This window comes from Betta splendens, chromosome 10 (genome assembly GCF_900634795.4).
Source record: "Betta splendens chromosome 10, fBetSpl5.4, whole genome shotgun sequence".
In the NCBI taxonomy this organism is placed as follows: Eukaryota; Metazoa; Chordata; class Actinopteri; order Anabantiformes; family Osphronemidae; genus Betta; species Betta splendens.
This window is the reverse complement of record NC_040890.2, coordinates 5,760,465-5,783,625: the sequence shown is the minus strand read 5'-3', so window position 1 is coordinate 5,783,625 and position 23,161 is coordinate 5,760,465. Positions and strand designations below refer to the sequence as shown.

Genomic DNA, 23,161 nt, shown 5'->3' with positions numbered 1-23,161 from the left:
TGTGTGTGTGTGTGTGTGTGGGGGGTGGGGGGGGGGGGTTGGGTTATCAGCGACGAGGATATAAATCAGTGTGGAGTGTGAATGTGTTTCACTGTTGATGCAGGTGGTTGTTTGTATGAGAGTAAATGTGTGTGTAAAGTGTAGATATTTAAATACAAAATAGTGAAGTGTCCTTAAGAGTCCTCAAAGACTGAACTTGGCGCGTGTTGAAGTATAAGTGATTGGGTTCAAAGCGCTCTGTACCTGACTGAGCGTGTGTAGGAGAGGAGAGGTTGAAAGCTTGACTATGTGCAGGAAAAGAGAAGAGGCAAAAAGAAAAGAGCAAGGCTGGAGAGCTGCAATGATCCTGCAGCAGCAGAATAAGGCACCGGTGTAGTGGGCAGCTGTGAGCACACTCACTTAATATACCAGAGGAAAAAAAAGACTCAACGGGAGCAAGAACACGCCAGAGCACACACACACACACACATGCAGGCGCGCACGCATGCACACACGCACGCACGAACGCACGCACACACACAGACACGCACGCACACAACCCCCCACACACACACGCCGCACGCACATGCACGCACACACGGACGCACAGAGTTAATGATGGTGGGAAAAACAGGACAGGAAGGATGTATTTTTAGAGCTTATTTCTCTCATTGGTCCCTCTCAGACTAACTCTCCATTCCCTATAGAAAGTAGCACACATGGTGGTGGCTGGGGCACTGTGCACTTATACTGTACAGTATGTGTGCACATATTGAGAACATGAATCAGAAGAATCTGAATAGAATGCTAGTGTTAAGGAAAAATAGCAGGCTTTTTTTCTTAATTTAAGTGTTTCTGACTTTGTACTAAAAGTTTGATGCTGCTTTTATACAGTTGTAGCCATTAGTAACTCAAAACCTAAATGCTAATGTAAAGAGTTCCTCTGCTGCTTTTTCACATTAAAAGTAAGGAGCTCATAAAACACTGGGTGGCTTTACAGCATTTCAAATCAACAAGATTCTAATCATGAAAGAGTATTGGGTGAGAAAGAGATGAACTGAGCCACAGCATAAAAATACTGTAGTCTGGCAAGGATAAAGGAAATCATTAAAACAGTTCCTATTCAGGCCACCCGCACAAAACCATGCACAGGACGTGATACTAATAATCTGCTATATTCCACAGATGGAACGTTAACCAAAAAACTAATGGTTTTACTGTAGGAATGCTGTTGGTACATGACATATACTGTATGAGAAGAGACTAAATGTTTCACGTTGTAAATTTAAATAATTATTAATAATAATAATTATCCTACCGGGAGCTTTAAGGTTCTCTAGTTCTCTGTAAAACATATTTATCACGATGTGTCAGTTTGTGAATATGAGTCACCAGAGGCTGCAGAGAGCTATACATGCCCCCATCCAGCAAACCAGAGGAAAAATGCTCTGTGCCAGCAGTGAGCGATACCAATTAATTTTAACAAACATGACAAACTACCATACAGTATGTAGTTATAAGCTTATAAGCGCTGAAAGACTGGAAAAATGCATTTTCAACTAAAATTCGTTATGGCCTCAAATAAAATATGTTGATAAACAAATCGTGTGTTTAAACAAATCGTTGACTGAACCAGGTCGTACTGGATACAATAAAAATGTTAAAGGAAACACTGTACAGCATGAATAAGTAAAATGAACAACAATTTCTGAATAGAAATGTTAAATGTTGAGTCACAACAATCTGCTGTCGGCTCCATCTGCCCACGAAGAGAAAGAGAGAGGGCGAGAGAGAGAGAGAGAGAGAGAGAGAGAGAGAGAGAGAGAGAGAGAGAGAGAGAGAGAGAGAGAGAGAGAGAGAGAGAGAGAGGAAGAGAGGGAAGAGTCAGAAAGTGGAAAAGACAAAAAAATAAGCAAACAATGTCACAATGAATGACAGAGCAGGAAGGCAGAGGAAAAGAGAATGTGTTTGACAGCTAGTGGCTGAGTGAGATGACAGTGAAGTGGAAAAAAGAAAGGCAGGAGAAAACAAGTAGAGCAGTGACTGACATTAGACAGTGTGGGGGGGTGGGGGGGGTATCAAGACTGAGGTTATATTACTAAGGGACAGGTATAAGCAGCTGGTGAGATGTTAAATCAAAGTAAGCTACAGTATGAAAAAGAACTAGGAAGAATATATTTATATAAACTGAAGTAACTCAAAAACTAGAAACACTATACAGTACAGTGCTTTTAGGGCTGCAAAAGACAATTATTTTAGTAATCGCTTGTTTTTGGTTAAGAATGAATCCAGTAAAATCTAAACACATTTTTATTAGCTGTTTTCCTAATTATACAGTAACTACTATAGATAAAACCCCAAATCATACAACTTTACTTTTAACACCTTTTTGACTTTAATCGCACAGCTGGGAACAAAGTTATGCAGTATGATGACAAGTGAACTTGGAGCAGATCTTACATGCGTTGGCAGGTAAAGATCATATGGTGTTCCAGAGTCCACATCGATCGCATGGAACCCAGACAATGAGCCATAGATGACCTTTAACCTTTGGCCTTCCTCCACTGTCAGGTCAACGGACAGAGGTTTTTGAGGCAGTGACCTGAAAGACTGGCCAGACACACACAACCACAAAATTAGTCAAGAGTACAAGGACAAAATAGGATTATCATGCTTACAAGTGCATTTTCAACAATAACAACAACCTAACACAACCTGTTATTTAACTGGAACTTTTCCATTAACCACAGTCAGCAGTTCTGTTCTACAAGGGCAAAGTGCAGGATCACACTGAAACACTGGAACTCAGTAAACTACATTTCTAGAGCCTAAATTCTGTTGTTTGTAAATTTGTAGGCAGATTAGAGGTAATGACTTTATGTAATGTTTTATGGATAAGAACCATCACCTAAGCTCACTTCCAGTCTTCCAGATGTGCATGTTGTTCTTTATAGGTCAGAACTGATGCTGACACTGATGCTGCGTAAAATGGCCATCCTAAAATACCAACACGGCCATAGTGTTGCATATTTTTGGCCTTTTGATGCAGATAGAGAGTTAAACCGCACAGTGAGAGGAGAAAATGTAGCTCAGGCCACGAAGGACGTAACAAATTGGGACACAACTCCAAGAGTCTGCACATACACAGTCTCACCCAGCCTGTGTGTGTGTGTGTGTGTGTGTGTGTGTGTGTGTGTGTGTGTGTGTGTGTGTGTGTGTGTGTGTGTGTGTGTGTGTGTGTGCATGGCAGTTTTGACCCACATATGTGCATACACTAACTTATATGTAATGAAATAAAGCCAGTGGAGAATAAAACTCAGCAATGACCTTTTTATGGGCGTTTATATTTACACACATTTTCACATTTTAGATGTTCATCCTTTATTTGCTGTTTCTTCAGACACATTTAGACAAACGGTACCCACCTTGAAGGCCATGAATTTGTGGTAGGGTTTTGGCGCCCATGCATACACCTCCACGGCATTTTTCAAAGCGATGACCAAGAACTTTATCTTCTCATAACGCACTGGAAGCACGAGAGAAGACAAACACCATCTTTAACTCGGTGCGTGTCACTCTGCAGGAGCTTTACTAGAACAGCATTCTTAATATATATGCATTTTCAGTGTAACACTTCATACTTACCCACTTTATAATGAACACAGCCCTCTAGGTCACCTACTGATGTCCAACCCTGTCTCTTCTCCACCTCAGGGTCATTATGGAGAATTTTATTCCTTAACCAGGACAGGTAGTACAGACGGAGCTTGTTCTTTTTACCTACAGATAGAAAGAGACAGAGAGTTATGTTTGCACTCATATTTCAGCAGTATAAACGTACATGCACTCCTTAAGTACCTGATATGGTGATGAGAACATTGAGTCCTTCCAGAACATCCATCTGCTGAAATCTTCGTCTGCTGATGAGGGAGTAGACCTTCCCCTGACCACTTCGGTCCAGCAGCCACAGACCATTCTCTGTCCCCACCAGCAGATTCACACCTGCGACAAATGTGTGCCATGTTTACTTCTCTTGTGTGTGCACTGGTTTGAAGTACATATGAAAGCGTGCATGGAGTCATTATAAACTTGACGAACCCCACAGTCCAGCACAGAGGACCTCAGCATTAAATTTCTTCTTGTACTTGCGAATCTCTGGCGTGTCGCTCTGTGGTCGAATGTTGGTCGGGTTGACATTCACCACTGAGCCCTTCCTGTGGTTCTCTCTCTTGAACGGCTCGCCCTTGCTGCCTGCTAAGCAAAATGAACACATGAAAGTCAACAGTAACAACACACAGGTCAGGTTAGTTAAACCGATATCTTCTTTTTAACAGTTTAATGCAAACACAACCAGAAAATATTCCATATATTACCACAGATAAATGGAGCATAGTTCATAATTAATGCAGTGCTAGGGCGCTCAATATGTTGATTACAATTGTAGTCACACAGAAAAACCGTGTAGGCACCTCTGAGTTACTGTACAGTGCCTTCATTTAATCATTCTGTAGATGCATAAGCATTATGCATTACAACTAGTGTATGTGATCAGTGAGACCGTATTTATATTTTACGGTATCTTGTAAACCTGTGTGTAAATCTACTTACTGGGGCTTTGCGGTGGTGATGATATGGGAATTAATCTTGGATCGATGAAAGACAAGAAAGAAGAAGACGACGATGTGGAGGTGTTTTTATTAGAGGGACTCCCAATAGCCTGCGGAGTACAACAACAGAAGAGATGATTCTTTTTTTTTTCAATTTTAATTCCAATTTCGAGAACTTTGTCATCCCTCTGTCTGTCCATGCCCGTCAGCCTGTCATTTACCTGGTCTCTCCTGTGCTTCCTTCACTGAACTAATAACTAATACAGTAACTAAATAAACCTCTTTCTCAGTGTATTTAGTTGCCAAATAACTGGGATTTTCATGGCATAGACTTTGATGGAGTCTATTTGGTTGATTTTAGTATTTGCTGTTCTACTACTGCTACTACTTACTATTGTTTTAGATATTGAAAATACTGGGTTCTTCTTTTAAACCTGTTAGATTGCACCTTAAACTCTGAGATTACACATGAAGACTCTCTTTCAAGACTCACTCTTATTTGATCTCTATGCATTGAAAATACAAAATTAAATCACAAGTTTATGTCAGTAAACAAAGCTGTGTTCATGTAAAGACGACACAACAGGTGCAGTTGGCACAACCTCTCAATACTGTACCACCATCTCCCTCTGGTGGACAAATGCATTTATTACAAGTACAGTTTTTGCACTAATACATTTTTGCAGTGATTGAAAAGAACACATTATGACACTCACGCATAGCTCCTCATGCACGGGGGATCGAGGGGCTGTGGGCAACTGGGAGTAGTGGAGTTGCTGTTGGCCCAGTGCTTTATTGGTAAGACTGGAGAAAGAAGTTTTCTGCAGAAGGTCTGGTAGCAGGTAGGTATCGTCTGAGCCCTTTTGAGAAAACTTTAGGGGGAACACAGATATAAAAATAATAATAAGTGATGCTAAGTCTAAAGTCTATTGTCACAAAGTGTCAAATTCTAAAGTTTAACACATGACAAGTCAAACATGAACAATACTTAACCAGTAATCTACTACTGTACTTAATTATGTCACAACAAGAATTCTAAAGGAAAACAGTGAAGTGAGTTTGGTGTGCTTCTCTTGAACAGTATGGGTTCTTAAGTGTGTGCATCCTCATTAACTCCCATCTCTGGCTTGAAGGTTGAACCTGCTCGCTTTTTACCTTTATAACACAGCGAGAAGTACAGAGTAGTGTGTGCTTGTTTGTGTGCTGAGTACCTGGTTGAGATTGTGGTGAGGCTGCAGGACAATGCCGTCAGGTATTCCTCTGAAGTACTTCCCTTTTCCATTGGACAGGCCAGACCTTAAAACAGACAAATCAAGATTTCAGACCAGCGTCTGGCTGTAGGTGTTGCATTAATTAGAGGCAAAATCAATACATCCTCAAGATCAATGGCAATGAAAACAAACTATAACCTCCTGGCATCAGCCGTGAAATCTAGAAAGATGTTATTATTTAAAGTTAATTAACACCGCAATCTATTTTCACTCATCATAAGCAGACACTAATGTATTGTAATTTAAATGTTCAGTCTGATCTCACTTTTTTGCCATGTAAAATCTTTGATTTGTGACAATAATGGAATTATTTCTGGTGCTGTCAGTGTCGTGAATTCAGCTTTGTTTGTAGCAGTCGGCAAGAACTTTTCAGTATAAACTGTAAAGCAGGATTATGAGTAACAACGTTTTTTTTTCACAACTTGTTACACAATAGCTACTTCACATCTTTATCTTTCAATGATGCCATGTTTTTTTGTGCATTAGGCCACAATTGTTAAAGAAGGAACATTTTTCCTATAAAAAAATCACATGTGTATTAATAAATATATATATAGTGATGATAAAAATCCCACCTGCTCCTGTCTTCTTCGTCACTGCTGCCGATCTCGTCACTTGATGATGAGTATTCTGTGGCTTTATTAAGACGACCGTGAGCCGACTTTAAACCCTGCGTGACAGAGGTGATGGAAATATGAGTTAAGCGGATGAGTCCGGATGAGTCATAACAACAAAACTTAGATGGTGAAATATTTTTAACAAGTGGATAAAATATGAAACAGAGGAGCTGCAGGTAACAAAAATGGGAATTTACTTGTGAATTTCCACCAGTTACAACTTCCCTCCTGTAATGCTGCCGAAGAGGACTCTCCATCTTGAAGAAACCTGTAACACACGAGTTAGAATTTTCAGAACTGCTGGGACGGTCATAGTTTTGTATTATAATTTTTTTTATATTATGTACAGTAAACCACAATATGAAATCAGTGTGTGATTAACCATTAATGCCAGAAAAACCCAACCCAACCACAGTATGCAGAAGTTCAAAGAGGAAAGCAGGGTAATTTACAGTAAGAATCTATGATCTGAGGCTCAAAACAAATCAAAAGCTGTAGATGAGATGTTTGTGTATTTCTCTCCTTACACACACAAGCAGAGAGAGGGCGAGCTTTGAACATATAGTATTACTCTGAGGTCTGTCCTCCTGCTCCTTCAGAGTAACTCTACACTGCTACTATGGTTTCTGAGGGGGGTTAGATGTGGCTGGGGAGCCACTGGCATTTTGTTTAAAGCATACAGTAACTTGGCACACCGTACTGTATGTGTGTGTTTGGGCTGTTTAAGCTAACCAGACACACCAGGGACTTTATGAGACCACACAGCAGTAGCTCATGCCTGTGAGAAAAGAAGTTCTGAGCTACATGGTAATTTAGTTGCGGGAGTAATCACTGGATGTACTGCAGATAACAGCATGTGACTGGGGCACAGACCTTGTTGGAGGCTACTTGTAGGGGGGACACCATGAGACCCAGGCCGGACACTTTTATCTGCTACAGACACAGGACTGCCACTAGATGGAGAGAGAGACACATGGACACAGACACAGGCAGTGAATAAAGCAGTACCATGAACTGTGAGGAAGGTCATTTTTGATCTGAAGTGGACAATATGTCTCTCCCTGCCTCCGCAGTCACCCAGTTTCCTCATCATTAGTTTTATCAATTAATGTAATAACAATAAATGATTCTTCTTCACCAATGTGCAGAACTGTTATGAATTAAACCTTCACAAGAGGCAAGATTCACTTTAGCTAGAACAATACTTACACATTAAAAAACAACTCTGTTCACAATAAATATCCACAATGTGTGTGTGTGTGTGTGTGTGTGTGTGTATGCGTGCTGTTGTACCTTGAAGCAGCCCTCTTGTGACTCAACACCAGCTCTCTACAGTAAAACTTAGAGGTAGTGCGTTCTGGGACCTGCAATTCACACATAGTAGAGGACACAAAGTATAAATAACGCGATAACGCTAATATACAAAGCTAGCAGACTTTAGGCACAGTAGTTCCAGTTGTTTGTTTCACTTAAGTGAGAACATAACATTTTATAAGTTGTGTTATAGACAAGTGAATAAGCTAAGAGGGGGGGGTGTCTACTACGAGTGTCTGAGTTTTCTTATTGTCTTTCTCTATTCTCGTTCATCATGAGCATTGTATAACAAAACTAAATCAGACTATGTCAGCAATTGTTTCAGATATAGCTATAATTTTATAGTTTTTAACAAAGCTTCTGCCTTGCCAAGCAGCTGGTGACCTTTCCACCTCTCATATCCTGGGTCAGCTGACCCAGATGCAGAGAGGAAGACACACCCAGCAGAGCAGGAAGTCAGCCGTGGGACTATCTACCATCCGTCTGTCAAGTTGCCGACATCCTACATCTGACTTAAACATGCCAAACCAGGTGTCTACTGTTTCCTGTCTACTGTTGTGACATTCGACGAGAGTTTGCAGGGAGACCTTTATTTTTTTTTATCACAGAGCCATAGATACAGATAGACAACCACTGACACACACACACACACTCACACCTTTGGTTAACCTTAGAGGCTCAAATTAACCTGAAAGCCAGAATGGGCCCACGCAGATGTGGAATAACTCCACACAGCAAAGGCAACTCTGGGATCAAACCCTGGTACTTCTTATTTATTAGATTATTTATTATTTATTTGTCATATTTTTATGAAGCAGAAGCACACCACAGCCATCACAATACAATAGTGAGGAGAATAGCTGATCTATTTATTATTAAAAAGAAAGTAAATGATGTGTTTTTGAGCAGGCATGTGTTTATCACAGACCTGGGGTATGTTGGAGGCACCTCATAATAATCCTGAAGGGTAAAACACAACTTCCTCCTTCCTCAAACACACACAAACCTACCCCCACACAGTCACCAACCTCGTGCAGTGTGCACCACTTCCTTGGGTTTGTAAGAATGCAGTCTATGCTCACAGTCTATGCACACACAAACACATGTCACAATCTCATGAGTACATCCTGCCTGGCATGACACGAACAACCAGGTTCCCCATTCAACGCTAGCCAGGAAGGCAGAGTATACACCAGTTCAAAGTATGTGCCATTCACATCAGTCATCAAACCTGCTGACCTGTGAGCAAAAAGGGCAGCTCTTACTCACTTTTGGTGGCGCCTCGACTGGGTCCCAGAAGACATCATCAAATGGGGACAATGGGGTAAATGGGGACAATGGAGAAATGGCCATATCTGACATAGAGCTGCTGTGAGGGGCATCTCGAGTAGAGAGCAGATTGGCATTCTATAAAAAAAAAAAAAAACAGTTATTCATTTTTGACAAAATTGACATGCAAAAACAATACATAAAATAAAGCAAAGAAAAAGTATTTGTATTATATTCACAGTCAGTGCATATAAATGTGTATGCAGTACCTGGTTAAAATGAGCTCTCTGCATGGCTGGTGTACAAGGACTAGAGCTGCTCCCAGAGCCCAGCCTCAAGTGCACCTGGTTGGGAAGAGCAGCAGCCAACAGCAGCTTGGCTAGGTTTGACTCCTGGAGGTCCATCTAAAGCATAAAGTGAATCACAGTTGGGACTGAGAGACTATGATAATACTGTATTTAACACTGTGGCTGATTGGTGAAATAAAGAAAACAATCGGACATTTTAATCTATACTGCATAATTCCTAATGACCCAAAAACATAGACAATCGATGTGATGGAGCGGGTATGTGACAATGGTGTCTGGAAACCTAATTTAACCACTGAGGGAGGAAATTGGAAGTATTCATCCTATAAGATGTGCTGATTTGTAAATGTTTTATTGATATGTTCTAGATGCCCCTTTTATTACAACTATACTGTACTTCTATGTCAATGTACAGGAATAATCAGGAACCAGGAACAGTGTCACTGAACAGTTACAGCTCTGCAACTTTCTTCAATGTTTGAGTACAGGGTTCCCAATATAAAACTTTAATACAATTTTAAGGCCTTTAAAGCTGATGATTCAAATGCAGATTAAACAGAAAGTTGAGAATATAGACTGAAGTGAGGGCACAAGTCCATAAAATCTGTTGTGTTCAATTTAGATTTCCAGATCCTGATTTGACGAGAGCACGTTTTTGTTTTTTTATCATAAGTTTTTCAACTGGTAGTTGAAACATTTTCCACGCTTTATCTTTAGTCTGTTTCCTGTTCATGAGGATCAACTACAATATTAAAAACAGAAAGCGTGAGCCACATTCTGTCACCCTGCACCAACAGCCAAGATGTCTGGCCAACAAAACCTCATTTGAATAAAATTCTCAGACTGGGTTCACTTTACAACTTCACAACAGCTTCAAAGCAAAGGGGGCACAAGCGAGACAGACACAGTGGAAGATGTGGGACGTGGAGGCGAAGGAGCTAGGCGAGCTGCGAGGACGGCAGGGCTTTACCGCTGAGCGCTGGCTGTTTGCTTGGTGGCTGGCCGAGGAAGCAGCAGCAGTGGCAGCGGCAGCTGTTTTCCCACTATTAGCTGTGAGCCTCTGGACAGCTGCCACAGGCTTGTCTCTCTGCCTCTGCCTTTCTCTCTCCCTGTTTCTGTGGTCGTGCTGCAGAGACAGGAGCTGCGTTTGGTCCTTGGGCAGGGTGCGGTGGGATCTCCTGCCTGCTGCGGGCTGCTGATGCTGGGCCAGAGGCTGAGGCTTAGCTTGTGGCTGTAGCTGAGCCTGAGAGTGCTGGGCTCTATGCTGAAGCAGTTGGTTTGAAGCCAGGGCTCTCTATGTAGCAAACATGAAAAGCACACACACACAGAACAAAGTGACGAAGACTGGGAGTGCATTTGATGAAGATGCGTACAGCGCACTAGTGGGAATTCATCATTGCTGTGAATGTTTTACTGACTTTTAAACTGCTGACGAACTGGGGAACATGAACCCTGATAGTGTGAAGTAAAGACAATACTGTTGTGGGATTTGTTGTGTTTAGTTGTGTAAGATCTTAAACCTTACTGTAACTTGTAAAGTGCCTTGAGATAACGTTGTTGTGATTGAGTTCTATATGAATTAAATTGAATTTAAGAAAGTCTCTAAAACATATTTTTATATAGATGACAAAATATTCAGTTATCAATTAAATTGTTGATTAGAAAGAACATTTGAAGGCCATCTGGTGGAAAATACCCATTACGAATAAAGTAAAAATGATTCAATTCAGATATGACCAATAGTTCATGGACAAACTAGTGCTGAACAGAATGCACTCCCAGGTGCATTCAGAGACATCGTAGCTGTTGAATTAAACTCCCATAAAAACATACTGGTTTGTTAAACAGGGACACATATTCAAAAAAAGCACATACTGTACAGGGCAAAGCTGATTTGATTCACTACTTTTGTTTACACTGCCAAAAATGTGAAAATACTTAGAAAACTGTGATAAGCACAGTGTGTACGTGCAGCAGCTGGTTCTCTGCTGGTATGAAAATCCAATTTGCAAGCGCGAAATTCGATAAGAGCACAAATAAACAACCTGCTGTAATCTACACATCACGACTCTGATTCTGTTTGCAACAGCTGGAGAGAAAATGTGTTTTTTTCTCAAGAAAATGATAGATGTTTTATATTTGCTGGGGAATGTTCACAGATGTTGCATTCGTGTAGAACTGTCACTCAGGTCAGCAGTTTGTACACTATAGCTGTGCAGCAAACATGGAATGGAAATGTACACAGTGCACAGCTTGGTTTGATTTGTTCCTAGGCTACTCATAAAAATAAGTGCAACAGCCCAGATGACAGCGACTGTGGGTTTGAGTGTGGTGACTGCCGGCTTGTTTTTATATATTCACCCTTCACTTTGTGCACACTTGACTGGTGGTGAACATTAATTTCATTGGGCAAAGGATCAACTCTGACCACTAGGCTACACGCAGTAACCCATAACATCTAACTAAAAGCATGTTAGCACCATAAAGTATACAATAGCTGAATTGGCCTAAAAACATCCTGAAGCCACTGCATAAGCAGAAATATCCATACATTCACTAAGGACCTACAGAGAAGCACCTTAACCCCCTGCCTCTGCTGGGCGCGACAACAACAAACCACCACAACACAGAGAAGCAACACCTGGTGTTCCATCCTGCTTTCCACCTGGAACATGAACGTGGCTGCCACATGACAGCTGCTTAGCACCACAGACTGAATGCTATTTTCTCCAGACTGAGAGGAAACAGACGCAAAGATCCTAAATCTAAGTAGCACTAAATATAGCACATTACACTATATAGCCGTTTTCTGTACGACAGAATCGTTACAATGTCAGACCTGAGATCGCACAGAAGAACAGAGAACAGGGGAACTTTGGAAGTTAGTCAAGGGAAACTGAGACATACAGTGTTTGATGGATTTGTACAGTAGGTATGAAGCCCCTACTGAGATTAGATAGTAACACGATGCAAGTGAGAAAACTGAGGAGAGTTTAAAAGAGAGATGCACGAAATGAATGCGGTTGCAAGCTGTGAACGACGGGGGGAGGAGATAGAAAGAGGAAAGAAGTGAAGGAAGGAGCGAGAAGGCATGGTGGGATCAGCAGACAGAAGGGGGGAGAGAGAGAGACAGAGGGAAGGGTTTAAAACAAAGTGAAGGCACGCTGTGATAAGAGTTGGTATAAGCTTGTGAGAACAGTGAGACCACTGGTGCAGTACGGTCTATGTCAGTTCTTCTGGATCCTTACTGGCCTCCAATGAAAACACTGAAAATAAAATTAGACTCTTAGCATTACTGAAGCCTTCTCTGTACAGAAGGTTCAATAGATATATTATTATACTGTACTGTTTGTACAAACTCATTTTTGAGTATTTTGAGTATAAGAATGGGAGTTAAGTCTCAAACAACTTCAAATAAATTAAATAACTAACTAACTAATAACTAAACCTTTTTAACATGTCAGACAGTGCAGTCACATACTGTATGTACAGTATTGTATAATAATGACTTCATGTAAATACATACCAATTCATCTTTCAAAGAAGAGATCAAAGAACAAATACACAAAGTAGGATATTAGATAAATCTAAATGTAGCATAACACATAAGTCTGCAGACATGCAAGCCTATTTAACGCAACAACCACCCACACAGTGTGCCCTCACTGAGCGAAAACCAGCGTCTGCACTAAGAATCAGCCCACGTTCAGAATCTTTCTAAATAAATTCCACCTGCTCTCACTCATATGAAAAATTGAGGAGTTAATGACAAGTGAAAAGCTCCCAAGTGAAGCGTTGTTACCTGCTCTGCCGTGGAGTCCAGAGGCCTTACTGACACGTCGGCGCTCCGCTGTCTGCCTGCCCCGTCCTGCTGCGAGAAAGGCACACACACACACATGCTTGAACCTCCACAGCCAAATGGCTGAATAAAGACACTTCACATCAGAATGCATGACATTAATTAGCTCTTCTTGGCCCTAACAACAAGACGTGAACTACAGTTCAGTTCTGAAGGTCTCCTGTGGATGGTTCTTGCAGGAATAGAGGTATACTAACACACAAACAGGCATGCACACAAAGAGGCTTACTTTAATTAGGGTACACTAAGGTCCTGAGCAGAATTCTAAGAGGTGGGAACTAAAATATTCAGAGTGTGCATGATGGCATGGAGCTTTTAGCTAACGCCCTTAAGTCTAAATATTTTATTGTGACCTCTTTTTGAAGTTCTCCTGGATAACCCTTGTGTGTCCAGATGGCACGGCGTCAATATTTTTTACAATTACTCTGATTAATTGAATCTAATCTGTTGACACACTTGCTGTGGCTGCATCGCTGGCTTTAAATTGTGTTTATTCAGTTTGGCACCGAGGGTTCAACGGAGCTTGAGCTGAAAAAGCCGCTTAACTTCATGACAAAGCAGTTCGAACAACTGATAAGTTCCTTTCGGGTGTTAATTCAAGGTGGGCACACAGACTCTTTATCTAGAACAACAAGAACCACAATGGGTGTTGAGCACATGTAGTGCAGGGTGAGTACACAGAAACAGCGCAGTGGTTTTACAAACCACTGTTTGCATCTGTACCTGCTAGCGTGCACAGAGCAACCAAGCACATCTCAAATATGCCACAAAGGCCGTGCATCAGGATGACACAAGGTTAGAGACGCCTGAAACAATGACCACAGTTGAGAGTATGAGGGTAGATCAACTGGTATATCAAAACCTCCTTCTTCAGCATCCACATTACTGCTGCCGAAGGACCGAGCCACACTATACTAATGACACTGGAGTGTAAAATGAGTAATAGCAGTTCAAGTGACCCTGCTAGTTGCATTATCCAGCACACCACCATCTACCGGTAGTTTCTTTTTCCAATAAATTTATTCAGAGCTGCTCAGTATTCATTAAGACAGAGCTGACTGCAGATAAGCTGTCCATCTGTTAACACCTAACATTACTTACTGTAGGTTTGTCTAATGATAACGAGGCGATAGTGGGGGTTTTTCTCTTCTTTTGAACACAGTTGTGTAATAGCGCCCTAGATCTTTCACTTTCCCTATGCACTGTGAAGATTCACATTAAACACAGCTTTAAGACACCAACACACCGCTGAGATCCAATATGTGACGCTTGCTAAATCAATCAGTGTGTGATTGGAAGCGCCTCATCCAGGCAGGCTTTTCATCTTACAAACTACAAGGCATCACACACTCACTGAACTTGTTATACACTTATATGTAGATGCATTAAAACTTAATGAGGCAGCGGATAGATCCATTGCTCATGGTGAACTTAATGACTTTGAGGCAGCCTGTATAATCAGAAACTAATATGTACAAATAGCTCTGTGCCACACACGGGCGAGCACACACAAACCGAACAGACACCTAATGTAAGAATATTATCTACAGTACTGGAAAGCAGCATCTTCTACATGAAGAAATCTCAGCCACTAATTTGCTCTGACTTATTCAAACTCACCTGAGTGTGGAATAGATTCATTAAGCATGTGTTAAATTAATGGCTAAAAATGATTCTCAAACAAATGTGTTAGAGGGAGCTACAGTATGTCTTCTTGTTTGAACTGACAGGAACCGACAGAGATACTTCACCTTGTCTCAGAATACTATGTAGAAATGTGCACTCGCATTGTTACACAGCCTGTGGCCCCCAGTTTCTCTACACAGCATTTTAGTCTTAAGCCACAACTTTACAGTTTGGCTTCTGATAGTTGTCATTGATGTTCCAGACCCATGGCCTGGGGCAGCAGTGGGTGCAGGAGCTAGTGTGAAGTGTCTTGCTCAAGGACACACCTGGTGCCAGAGCCGGGGATCGAACCAGGGCTTCCCAATGTGCTACCTGCTGAGCTTTATGTTGGATTGCATGTCTAGATATGCAAATATGCAAACTGGTTGCATGGCAGTTGGTAATCGTCACGCAGCAGTTGTCCACTGACAACAGACATACATTGAAGTACAGTAAATGGACAGATTAACTAGAAATGTATTTGGCAAATAGAGTTACAAAGTTGGGGTTTGATATATAAAAAACCTGAAACTTAGCCTAACCTGTGTTCTGTCAGCCCTTCTGTTTCTCTCATCCAATCGTATTCTGTTGTCGTGGAGATCAGACTCCTCTCCAAGCAATACCTCCTGAAGCTCCCCCCACTTCAAAGCGCAGTCTGTCAGTTGTCGCCTCTGTTGCTAGAAACAGAAACAGTCAGAACAAACCTCTATATACATGTACAGTACAGTACATGACATATAAGATTTATCACCCGCTTTTAACATTGCTGTGGGCACACATCAGTGTGGGCATGATTGACAGGCCATTCATGTTGAGTCTGTTCACCAGCACATGCACACCATGCGGTGGTGGTAGCCTTCCAGGAGTTTTTGTATCTAGCATATTTCATGCAGTGTTTCAAGATTCGTGACCAACACAACAGTTGCAGTCGCCAGTTTCTTTTTGAAGGTGTCTGAACAGTTAAAGTGGGCAGAGTAACAACGTGACTCAGAAGGCGAAAGATGACGCAAGCGTTTCTTGTGAAGACATACTGTAGTGAATTTAAGCTGATGGAGCATTTCCTCTTTTCCTGACATGTTTCATTTCCGGACTGAAGCTCACCCACGGTGCTGAGAATAGAGAACAAAAAATATCTTTAAGCTGCACTTACATCCTCTAACTTCTGCCGCTGCTCGTGTTGCTGTTGGATCCTCTTCTGTCTGTCAGCTACCAACTGCTGCTTGTATCGTTCCTGCTCTGCCAGCTGTTGCCTGTGCTGCTGCAATGCCTGGACATGAAGTTTAGTATCACAGTCACAAGAAAAGCAGGGACACTACATAGCTTTTAAAACAAGTTATTTGAACTCAGTAAAAGCTTAACTTTAAAAGAAGGTCAGATGAACTATTGCACTGGCATGACATTTAGGACAGTCTCATGGCTAAAGGCTAATTGCTCAGTATGTTACTGCAGTAGATATCAGGATGGACGTCTTCTTAATTCTCTGATCTCAGTTAATTTGCTAAGACCTTTTCTACTGTATGTGCCTGTGTGTGCATCAAGTGAAATTACTGCTACTTACTGTAGATTTTACATTACATAAGACTAAGAGGTTTTAATGCTACAGGAAAATATAAATTACATAACAACAGAAAATCTATTGTGACAGATTGTGACAATAAGAAAAAGATTACAAACTATCACATGGCAGGAATTGATAATACTGTAGTTTTTTTTTTACCATAAACCCTTGAATAAATTCTAACTCAGTATCATCTAACTTAGTAAGTTTCGAAGTGCCTTACTCTTATTTTATTTACTTGCTAACTTATGACTGGAGTTACAAAAAGAGTACATATTCAACGCACCTGTGGCCTTTGTTGACCTCCACCATCTCCATAGCCTCCGTCTCTGCTTTTATCACGATCTTCTGTCTGTAAGCGGAGAAACTCCCGCCTCAACGTCCATTCACCAGGAACATTCACTATGGAACTAAGAGGGAGAGGCAGAGAAAGTTAGAATAAGAGGCTAAGTGTATATGATAACACAGTTAAATAAGCCATGGGCCTCGTCCTAAGAGGAAATGCTGAGCTCGTAGTGCCATCTGCTAAGTGATGCCCTGGGGCAGTAGCTGAAGGGCCAGTGCTTCTGTTTTTAAACGTGCACTGTACACACACTGAAGGTATTCACTTGGTAATTATTGACTATACATTATGTACATACGTACTTTGTATATATTTAAACCAAAATGATCTGATGAGGTTCAGACTTCTTTGTCATGACGCCATACTGTATTGTACTGAAGTACTGTATGATAAGTGAAAATAATCAATATGGGGCACGGTATTGACAGTGGGCCTGATGTGAAAAGGCTTTTACCTGGGCTCTCCTTCCTCCTCCGGCACCTCGTCTTCCTCTTCTTCACTACCACTGTACTCATACTCTGGACCCTCTGACAAGCAAAAATAATAAGAAATAATTAGAAACATTATTTAGTATATTAAAAAATAACCTAATTCATCTACATTTTTAAAATCTATACTATACATTTTACTGTATTAACAGCAGTCATTAGCTGCATAACACTTATGGAATGCCTCCTGTCTATCTCTGGTGTCCACTTTAAGCACTTTAGCACACATCAGCAGGTTATCAATTGAAAAACTGTCTTTAGAGTAAGAAATAATGTCATGGGTGGAGTACTAGTGTGGACATTCCTTGCTTGAGTACAGTAAAGAAGTAGCCTCTGAATCACCCACAGCCTTATTACAAATCCCTTCATGCCTGCCATGTTGTTTCTTCATTGTTTGCTGCCAGTTGTAATTTTGTCATTACCAAAGCCACACAAAAGTCCAGTGTAACCAAACTCGAGAAGCAAGAAAGTAAATGAGGGTCTGTTTAGTTGAAGACATATGGGACAGGGTTGTTTTACTGTAATGTGGCGTCAGATCAGCAAAGCTGAGTCATCTCAGCAACAGAACCCAAATTACACAGTGAAGAAGCTCCTCTTCTTCAGCTGTAAAACAGTGTTTAGAATACATAATGATATTGTTAAACTTACAATAATTCCAGTAGTTAATGTTGCAGCTGTCTATGAAAATTCCTTTTAATTTCACTGGCAGTTCGTGGTCACTACATCAAAATCAGTGTTCTGAAGAGAAGCGGATTGTCTACAGACCAGAAAGCTGGTTCGAGTCAACATTTGGCCGACATATGGTCTGAAACTGGCTTAGGCCAACTTGAACATTTGTGTGACATGCCATATGTTGTCTGTGGGGTAACACAATACAGGTGCGCGTTGCTAATAAATTCTACTTTGGAAAGGTTAAGAGGAAATCTACGCTGTTGCTGTGATGTCATGGTTGAACCTGCTGGCTCGTGTTACTCTGTGTCTTTCTGAGAGCTGTGTATTTTGAGGGTTAATGCCCCACTTTCATGGGCCGAGGTTCTATTCCTTAGAGTGGTTCATCTTCCACAACAGACCATTCCTGCTGTAACTACTCCTGGGTATACTGAAAATGACAAAAGCTTTTTGCATCACGGCCCAGGGTGTTTTTTTCCTGCAGTAGTGACTTTTTGCCTACATGCACTTAGGACTAGCAGAATTTCATTATTTTGGAGAAACATAGGGGCACACTGACACACTCCCATAAACAAACACACACACACACACACACACACACACGCACACATAGACAACCCATGCAGAATGCACAAGGTCTACTAGTCATTAGTGTGTTTTTATAAGCTAGCAGAAGATTAGAAACAGATGGTCATTCAGTTTCCTCCTTCCTTCCCCTCAGCTTTTTCTCCCTCACTACCATGGCTGTCTTTTCAGTTTCCAAGATGAAGATGAATAAACCAAAAGAACAATGCAGTAATGTATTACATTCCTTGAAAATCAGTGTGAAAACAAAAAAAGCAAAGTCATAAATATCAGTTTTCTCCTCCCCTTCCTTAAATCTTTTCCACTGTTTGTGACTGCATGTTATCCACATGCAGCTCATGCAGAATCAATCTTTAGAACAGGATGAGGATGAATGACACCGTAGGTGCCTTCCTTCCTCTCTCTCTATATTTCTAATTTGTCTCGCCCTTTGTTGCTTTTTCCATCGCTGAGTCTCTTTCTGTGCCAGTTGTGTAAAACGTCCCGAGTGAAAGCGCAGAAAAAAAGAGCAAGGGTCAGCCGTGTACAGCCTGCTGGCATGATCAAACATTCCTCCTCCTTTCCCTCTTGTTCTGTTTGTCTCACTTTCTCACTGTGACGCTTATTTTCTTCCTTCTCGGTTCAATTAAATTCAAAATATCTCAGATAATAGACATAGAGTTGAAATTTAAAGACTTCATAACATATGAGGGAAACTTGTCATCTATTCATTATTAATGTATCAACTACTTTAATAGATATTAATACAGTATGTGCATGATAATACTGTATAACTGTAACTAAGTTAGCATTTCTGCCCATCAAACTGTTTGTTGGTCTATTGGACCAATAGAATATATCAGTTTAGTCTTATGTCTAAATTGTTTTCATTTCACTGCAGTGATAATAGAAACCTGCAGATTATAATAATAAAATGGCGTGTCAAAATAAAAGTGTAAAACTATATATGTTTCTGGGTGATGTAAACAGCTTGTAGTAAATCATCCTGTTTGGCTGTTCGAATAAAGCAGCTGCTGCACCCTCAGCTGGTAGTCACCATGACTGGGCTAAAAACCAGATGATACTGTGAATTTGTGAAACACAAGGGACACTTTTGGCATACGCCTGTGAAGTAGCTTATTTGGAAAAGGTTCTAAAATGGTATCAGTTGCTCACGTTAGATTACTTCACAGTTGGCAGCAATGAGTGGGAGAGGTGATGACCTCAATCATGAATACGCCTGGATGTTACACTGACACTGTGTATCTTCTCTATGCTGCCATACTTAAACTAGTGTGTAGAATCAAAACGGCAGCAGTTTCATAAAACAAGCGCAGTCTCCTCACCTTTCTCCTTCTTCTTTCTGGTTCTGTCCAGGTGATCTCGGAGCATGATGCGAACCTGCCTTTCATTAGCCAGGTCTCTGATGAATGCGTGTCTCAGCAGGGCGTCAGTGGTGGGTCGGTGCAGGTGGTTCTTGACCAGACAACTATCAATGAATGACAAGAACCGCTTCGACCTATGAAAGACAGTGCAGGAAGAGATGCAGCATAAATATTACCATCCAAACTAACACTATAAAAATATACACAGTAACATGTAACACATCTGCTTTGTTTGATTGTAAACTTAATTAGGTTCTAAAGTGTCCCAGTTAAGAGTCCTTAACGATATTCATTTTTAAGTAAAACATTACTGCCCATAAATTTTATTTATGATTATCTTTATTTTAAATGTAATTATTTAAATACACATTCACTTAGATTTCCAAGATTTATTCTCAATATTTAATTTCATCATGTTTTTCAGATTGACAATCTTCAAGTCTGAAGGCAGGCAGTTGCTGTCTGAGAGCTGTCTATGAATAAACTAGACAAACAGGATGTGACTTAACTAAGGAACTACTACATTTCAACACATTTTTTAATACAAAAATCCCCTAAAATACAAGTCAGAGCAAGGTCCATGAAAAGGTTTCACACTACAAAGTCATTATGCCTTTGGTACAGCAGTAAAGGCGAATACAGAAACCAGTGCAAAGCATTTACAACCTCTCAGTGCATTCTCAAATTTGTTTCAACTCACCTGCAGGATGCAAGGTAGTAATCAAGTTCTGGCAAAATCATTGAGTTAAGTTCGATCCAGACAACTGCGCACCGAAGTGCTTCTAACAAGACGTATGTTGTGTGTGCTCTTAATTAACGGGAAATAGGGAATGCACAGATTTGTTTTGTTGCCTTAGGCCGTCCCCAAGGGTACGAAGACTACAAGCCGTTGCTACTGAGACGGTTGAAGCTATTAAAAACTGTCCCATAAACTAGTACTTCTAATCGCATTAACAGTTAATGAAAGTCAGTATGAGGCTCAGTGTCAGTGTTTTCACAGTAAGGGAGGAAGAGAGTGCTACTGTAAGAGAAATAGGGATAAATATGTGTGCTTTCTGTCAAAGGGAAGTGTATATGACACTTTATATGTAATCAAATGTTACCGTGGGTGATCTAAGTGAGTTTGAGCTTCCTTTCAATTTCAGAACAAAGTGTTGAGCGTCTCTTTCTGAACCCACAACAAAGGTGATTTCATGTTGTGTTATCAGAAACAAAAACTCTCTCCATCCTGCATATGTGTATGCGCGTAGCAGAGGGGGACTTACCATTTCTTTGATTTAAGTTTAGGAGGAGGGTTTCGTGGAATTAAAAACAGAGCTCTCATGGGATGCATGTCACACAGTGCTAGAAAGTAAGAGACATGGTCAGAGAGGGACAGACGGTCACAGCGGCAGTTACACATAGAAGAAATATTTACAGAAATATTCACTGTGGGTCTACAAACAGAAACATCATGTATTCAGCAATCAAACTGTGTATGTGTAGTTGTTTCGTTGTTTTTCACTTACGTGGGGCTCCTTCAGCCATCTCTAAAGCAGTGATGCCTAGGGACCAGAGGTCACTCTGTGAATGGAAGCAATGAAAATGGTTAAAAATGTAAAAGGTGTTTATGTGAAAATCTATATTAGTACTGGAAAATAGAAAAAAATGAAGTGTTGCTTTACATGTGTTCCGCAGTAATAAAATATTATATAGACATTCTCTTCTGAATTGTTTTATTCTCATAATGCTGGAGCCTTTTCCAGCTGTCATTTCCATCACAGGGCCACATATACAGACCACGGCCAATTTACAATACATTTATTGCAATTATCTAATTTGCTACCCTGATGTTCAACCATAGTGCATGAGTAAGCACTCTGGTGTAATCTTTGCCATGATAAAATGATATCTGAAGCTATGCATAAATCAGAGCTCTTTGTCCTTGTCTCATTAAAGGGGCAAGAACAAACAAGTTCCCTGATGGAAGCTTGAAGCTGCTGCACTGCTAATTTGCTGTGTATGTTACATGGGCTGTTTAGACATTGTGGAAGGATATGCAACATGAATTAACAACTGAAATTTATATTCTACTGTAAAATCTAAGATATGCTTGAAATTAAAATGTAAACGAAGGTCAGACAGATTTCATCATAAACACTTGTTCATGATTTATGTACTGCTGCATTTCATTATTATCATTTACATTTCTTACAGTACATCCCCAGTATACTGTGACCATTTACTCTCACTTACATGGACAGGCAATTTAGAATCTCCAATTTGACCCCAGGTTAAACAGACTGCAATGAGCAAAGAGTGTAGCAGAGCAGACAGGACAATAAAACCTGTCCACCATTCTCCCCACGATGTTGTATGGAGCTGCGGCTGTTTATTTAGGCTTTATAACATAAAACCATGAAAAAATGTTTGTTATTTTGTTCTTTTGACTCTGCGTTCAGGTTGAGCTGGGGCCAGAACGATACTAGCACACATGGATGATAAAAGTGGGATTTTTTTAATGAAAGTAAGTACCCTAGAGTCATATGTGGCCTCAGGGTTCTCGTCACAAGCGATGACCTCTGGAGCCATCCAATAGGGAGTCCCGATGAAGGTGTTCCTCCTACCGATGGTCCTGTCCAGCTGAGCTGACACTCCAAAGTCAACTGGAATAAAAAAAACGCATGACAGCCTTCTAACCAACATGATCTTAGCTTTTTTGTGAAGCGGGTTTTGTGGTTGTGTGATTTATGTGTGTATGCATGACTATGTGACTGTTAAGCAGTTTTGCCTGAAGGTACGAGCGCATGCCTGTGATGCCACAGTGCATGTGTCGATGTGTCATACCCAGCTTGACTTCAGCATTCTCTGTGAGCAAAACATTCTGTCCCTTAATGTCTCTGTGAATCACATGATGGGAGTGAAGATGGGAAAGACCCTGGAAGACAAATATACGCAGATAATAAACACAGAGTCAGATGATCGCTATAAATATGTAGCCACTAACATTTCCTTTCTACTTATTTAAGGAAATCTAGATGAAGAAAGGAATTTATTTTAGGCTTCTTTCAATTTCCTTTCCTAATAAACCTAATATCTTTTCTTTAGGTGGCAGTGACCTACTGTAGTAACTCAGGCAAGTTTAAATGTGCGTGCGTGTGTGTGTATGTTTATGCTCTCACTTCTTCAAAGGAGGTTAAATAAACAGAGGAAGTGAGTCCTTTTTCAGACAATGACTTCAGCATGCTATGATGAGATTGAGTGTGTATCCTGAAAACAATAGGGA

General features: G+C 40.7%; 1 protein-coding gene across 10 annotated transcripts in view; it reads right to left on the bottom strand.

Annotated features, from left to right (window-relative positions):
* The window catches only part of si:zfos-2326c3.2 (mitogen-activated protein kinase kinase kinase kinase 4), a 38,526-nt gene that overhangs the window by 2,559 nt on the left and 12,806 nt on the right, over positions 1–23,161 (bottom strand). The window contains exons 6-30 of one of the 10 annotated variants that reach the window (XM_029165031.2): positions 22,723–22,813; positions 22,411–22,541; positions 21,405–21,459; positions 21,162–21,240; positions 19,858–20,030; positions 17,245–17,317; positions 16,734–16,857; positions 16,040–16,156; positions 15,432–15,566; positions 13,168–13,236; positions 10,336–10,659; positions 9,327–9,461; positions 9,058–9,195; positions 7,768–7,838; positions 7,348–7,427; positions 6,672–6,742; positions 6,433–6,527; positions 5,798–5,882; positions 5,303–5,458; positions 4,588–4,696; positions 4,078–4,233; positions 3,838–3,981; positions 3,625–3,759; positions 3,405–3,505; positions 2,440–2,589 (exon numbers count right to left, since the gene is read on the bottom strand). In XM_029165031.2, coding sequence (XP_029020864.1) covers positions 2,440–2,589; positions 3,405–3,505; positions 3,625–3,759; positions 3,838–3,981; positions 4,078–4,233; positions 4,588–4,696; positions 5,303–5,458; positions 5,798–5,882; positions 6,433–6,527; positions 6,672–6,742; positions 7,348–7,427; positions 7,768–7,838; positions 9,058–9,195; positions 9,327–9,461; positions 10,336–10,659; positions 13,168–13,236; positions 15,432–15,566; positions 16,040–16,156; positions 16,734–16,857; positions 17,245–17,317; positions 19,858–20,030; positions 21,162–21,240; positions 21,405–21,459; positions 22,411–22,541; positions 22,723–22,813 — 2,997 coding nt within the window. The other 9 variants (XM_029165032.2, XM_029165033.2, XM_029165034.2 and 6 more) reach the window with 9 other exon arrangements.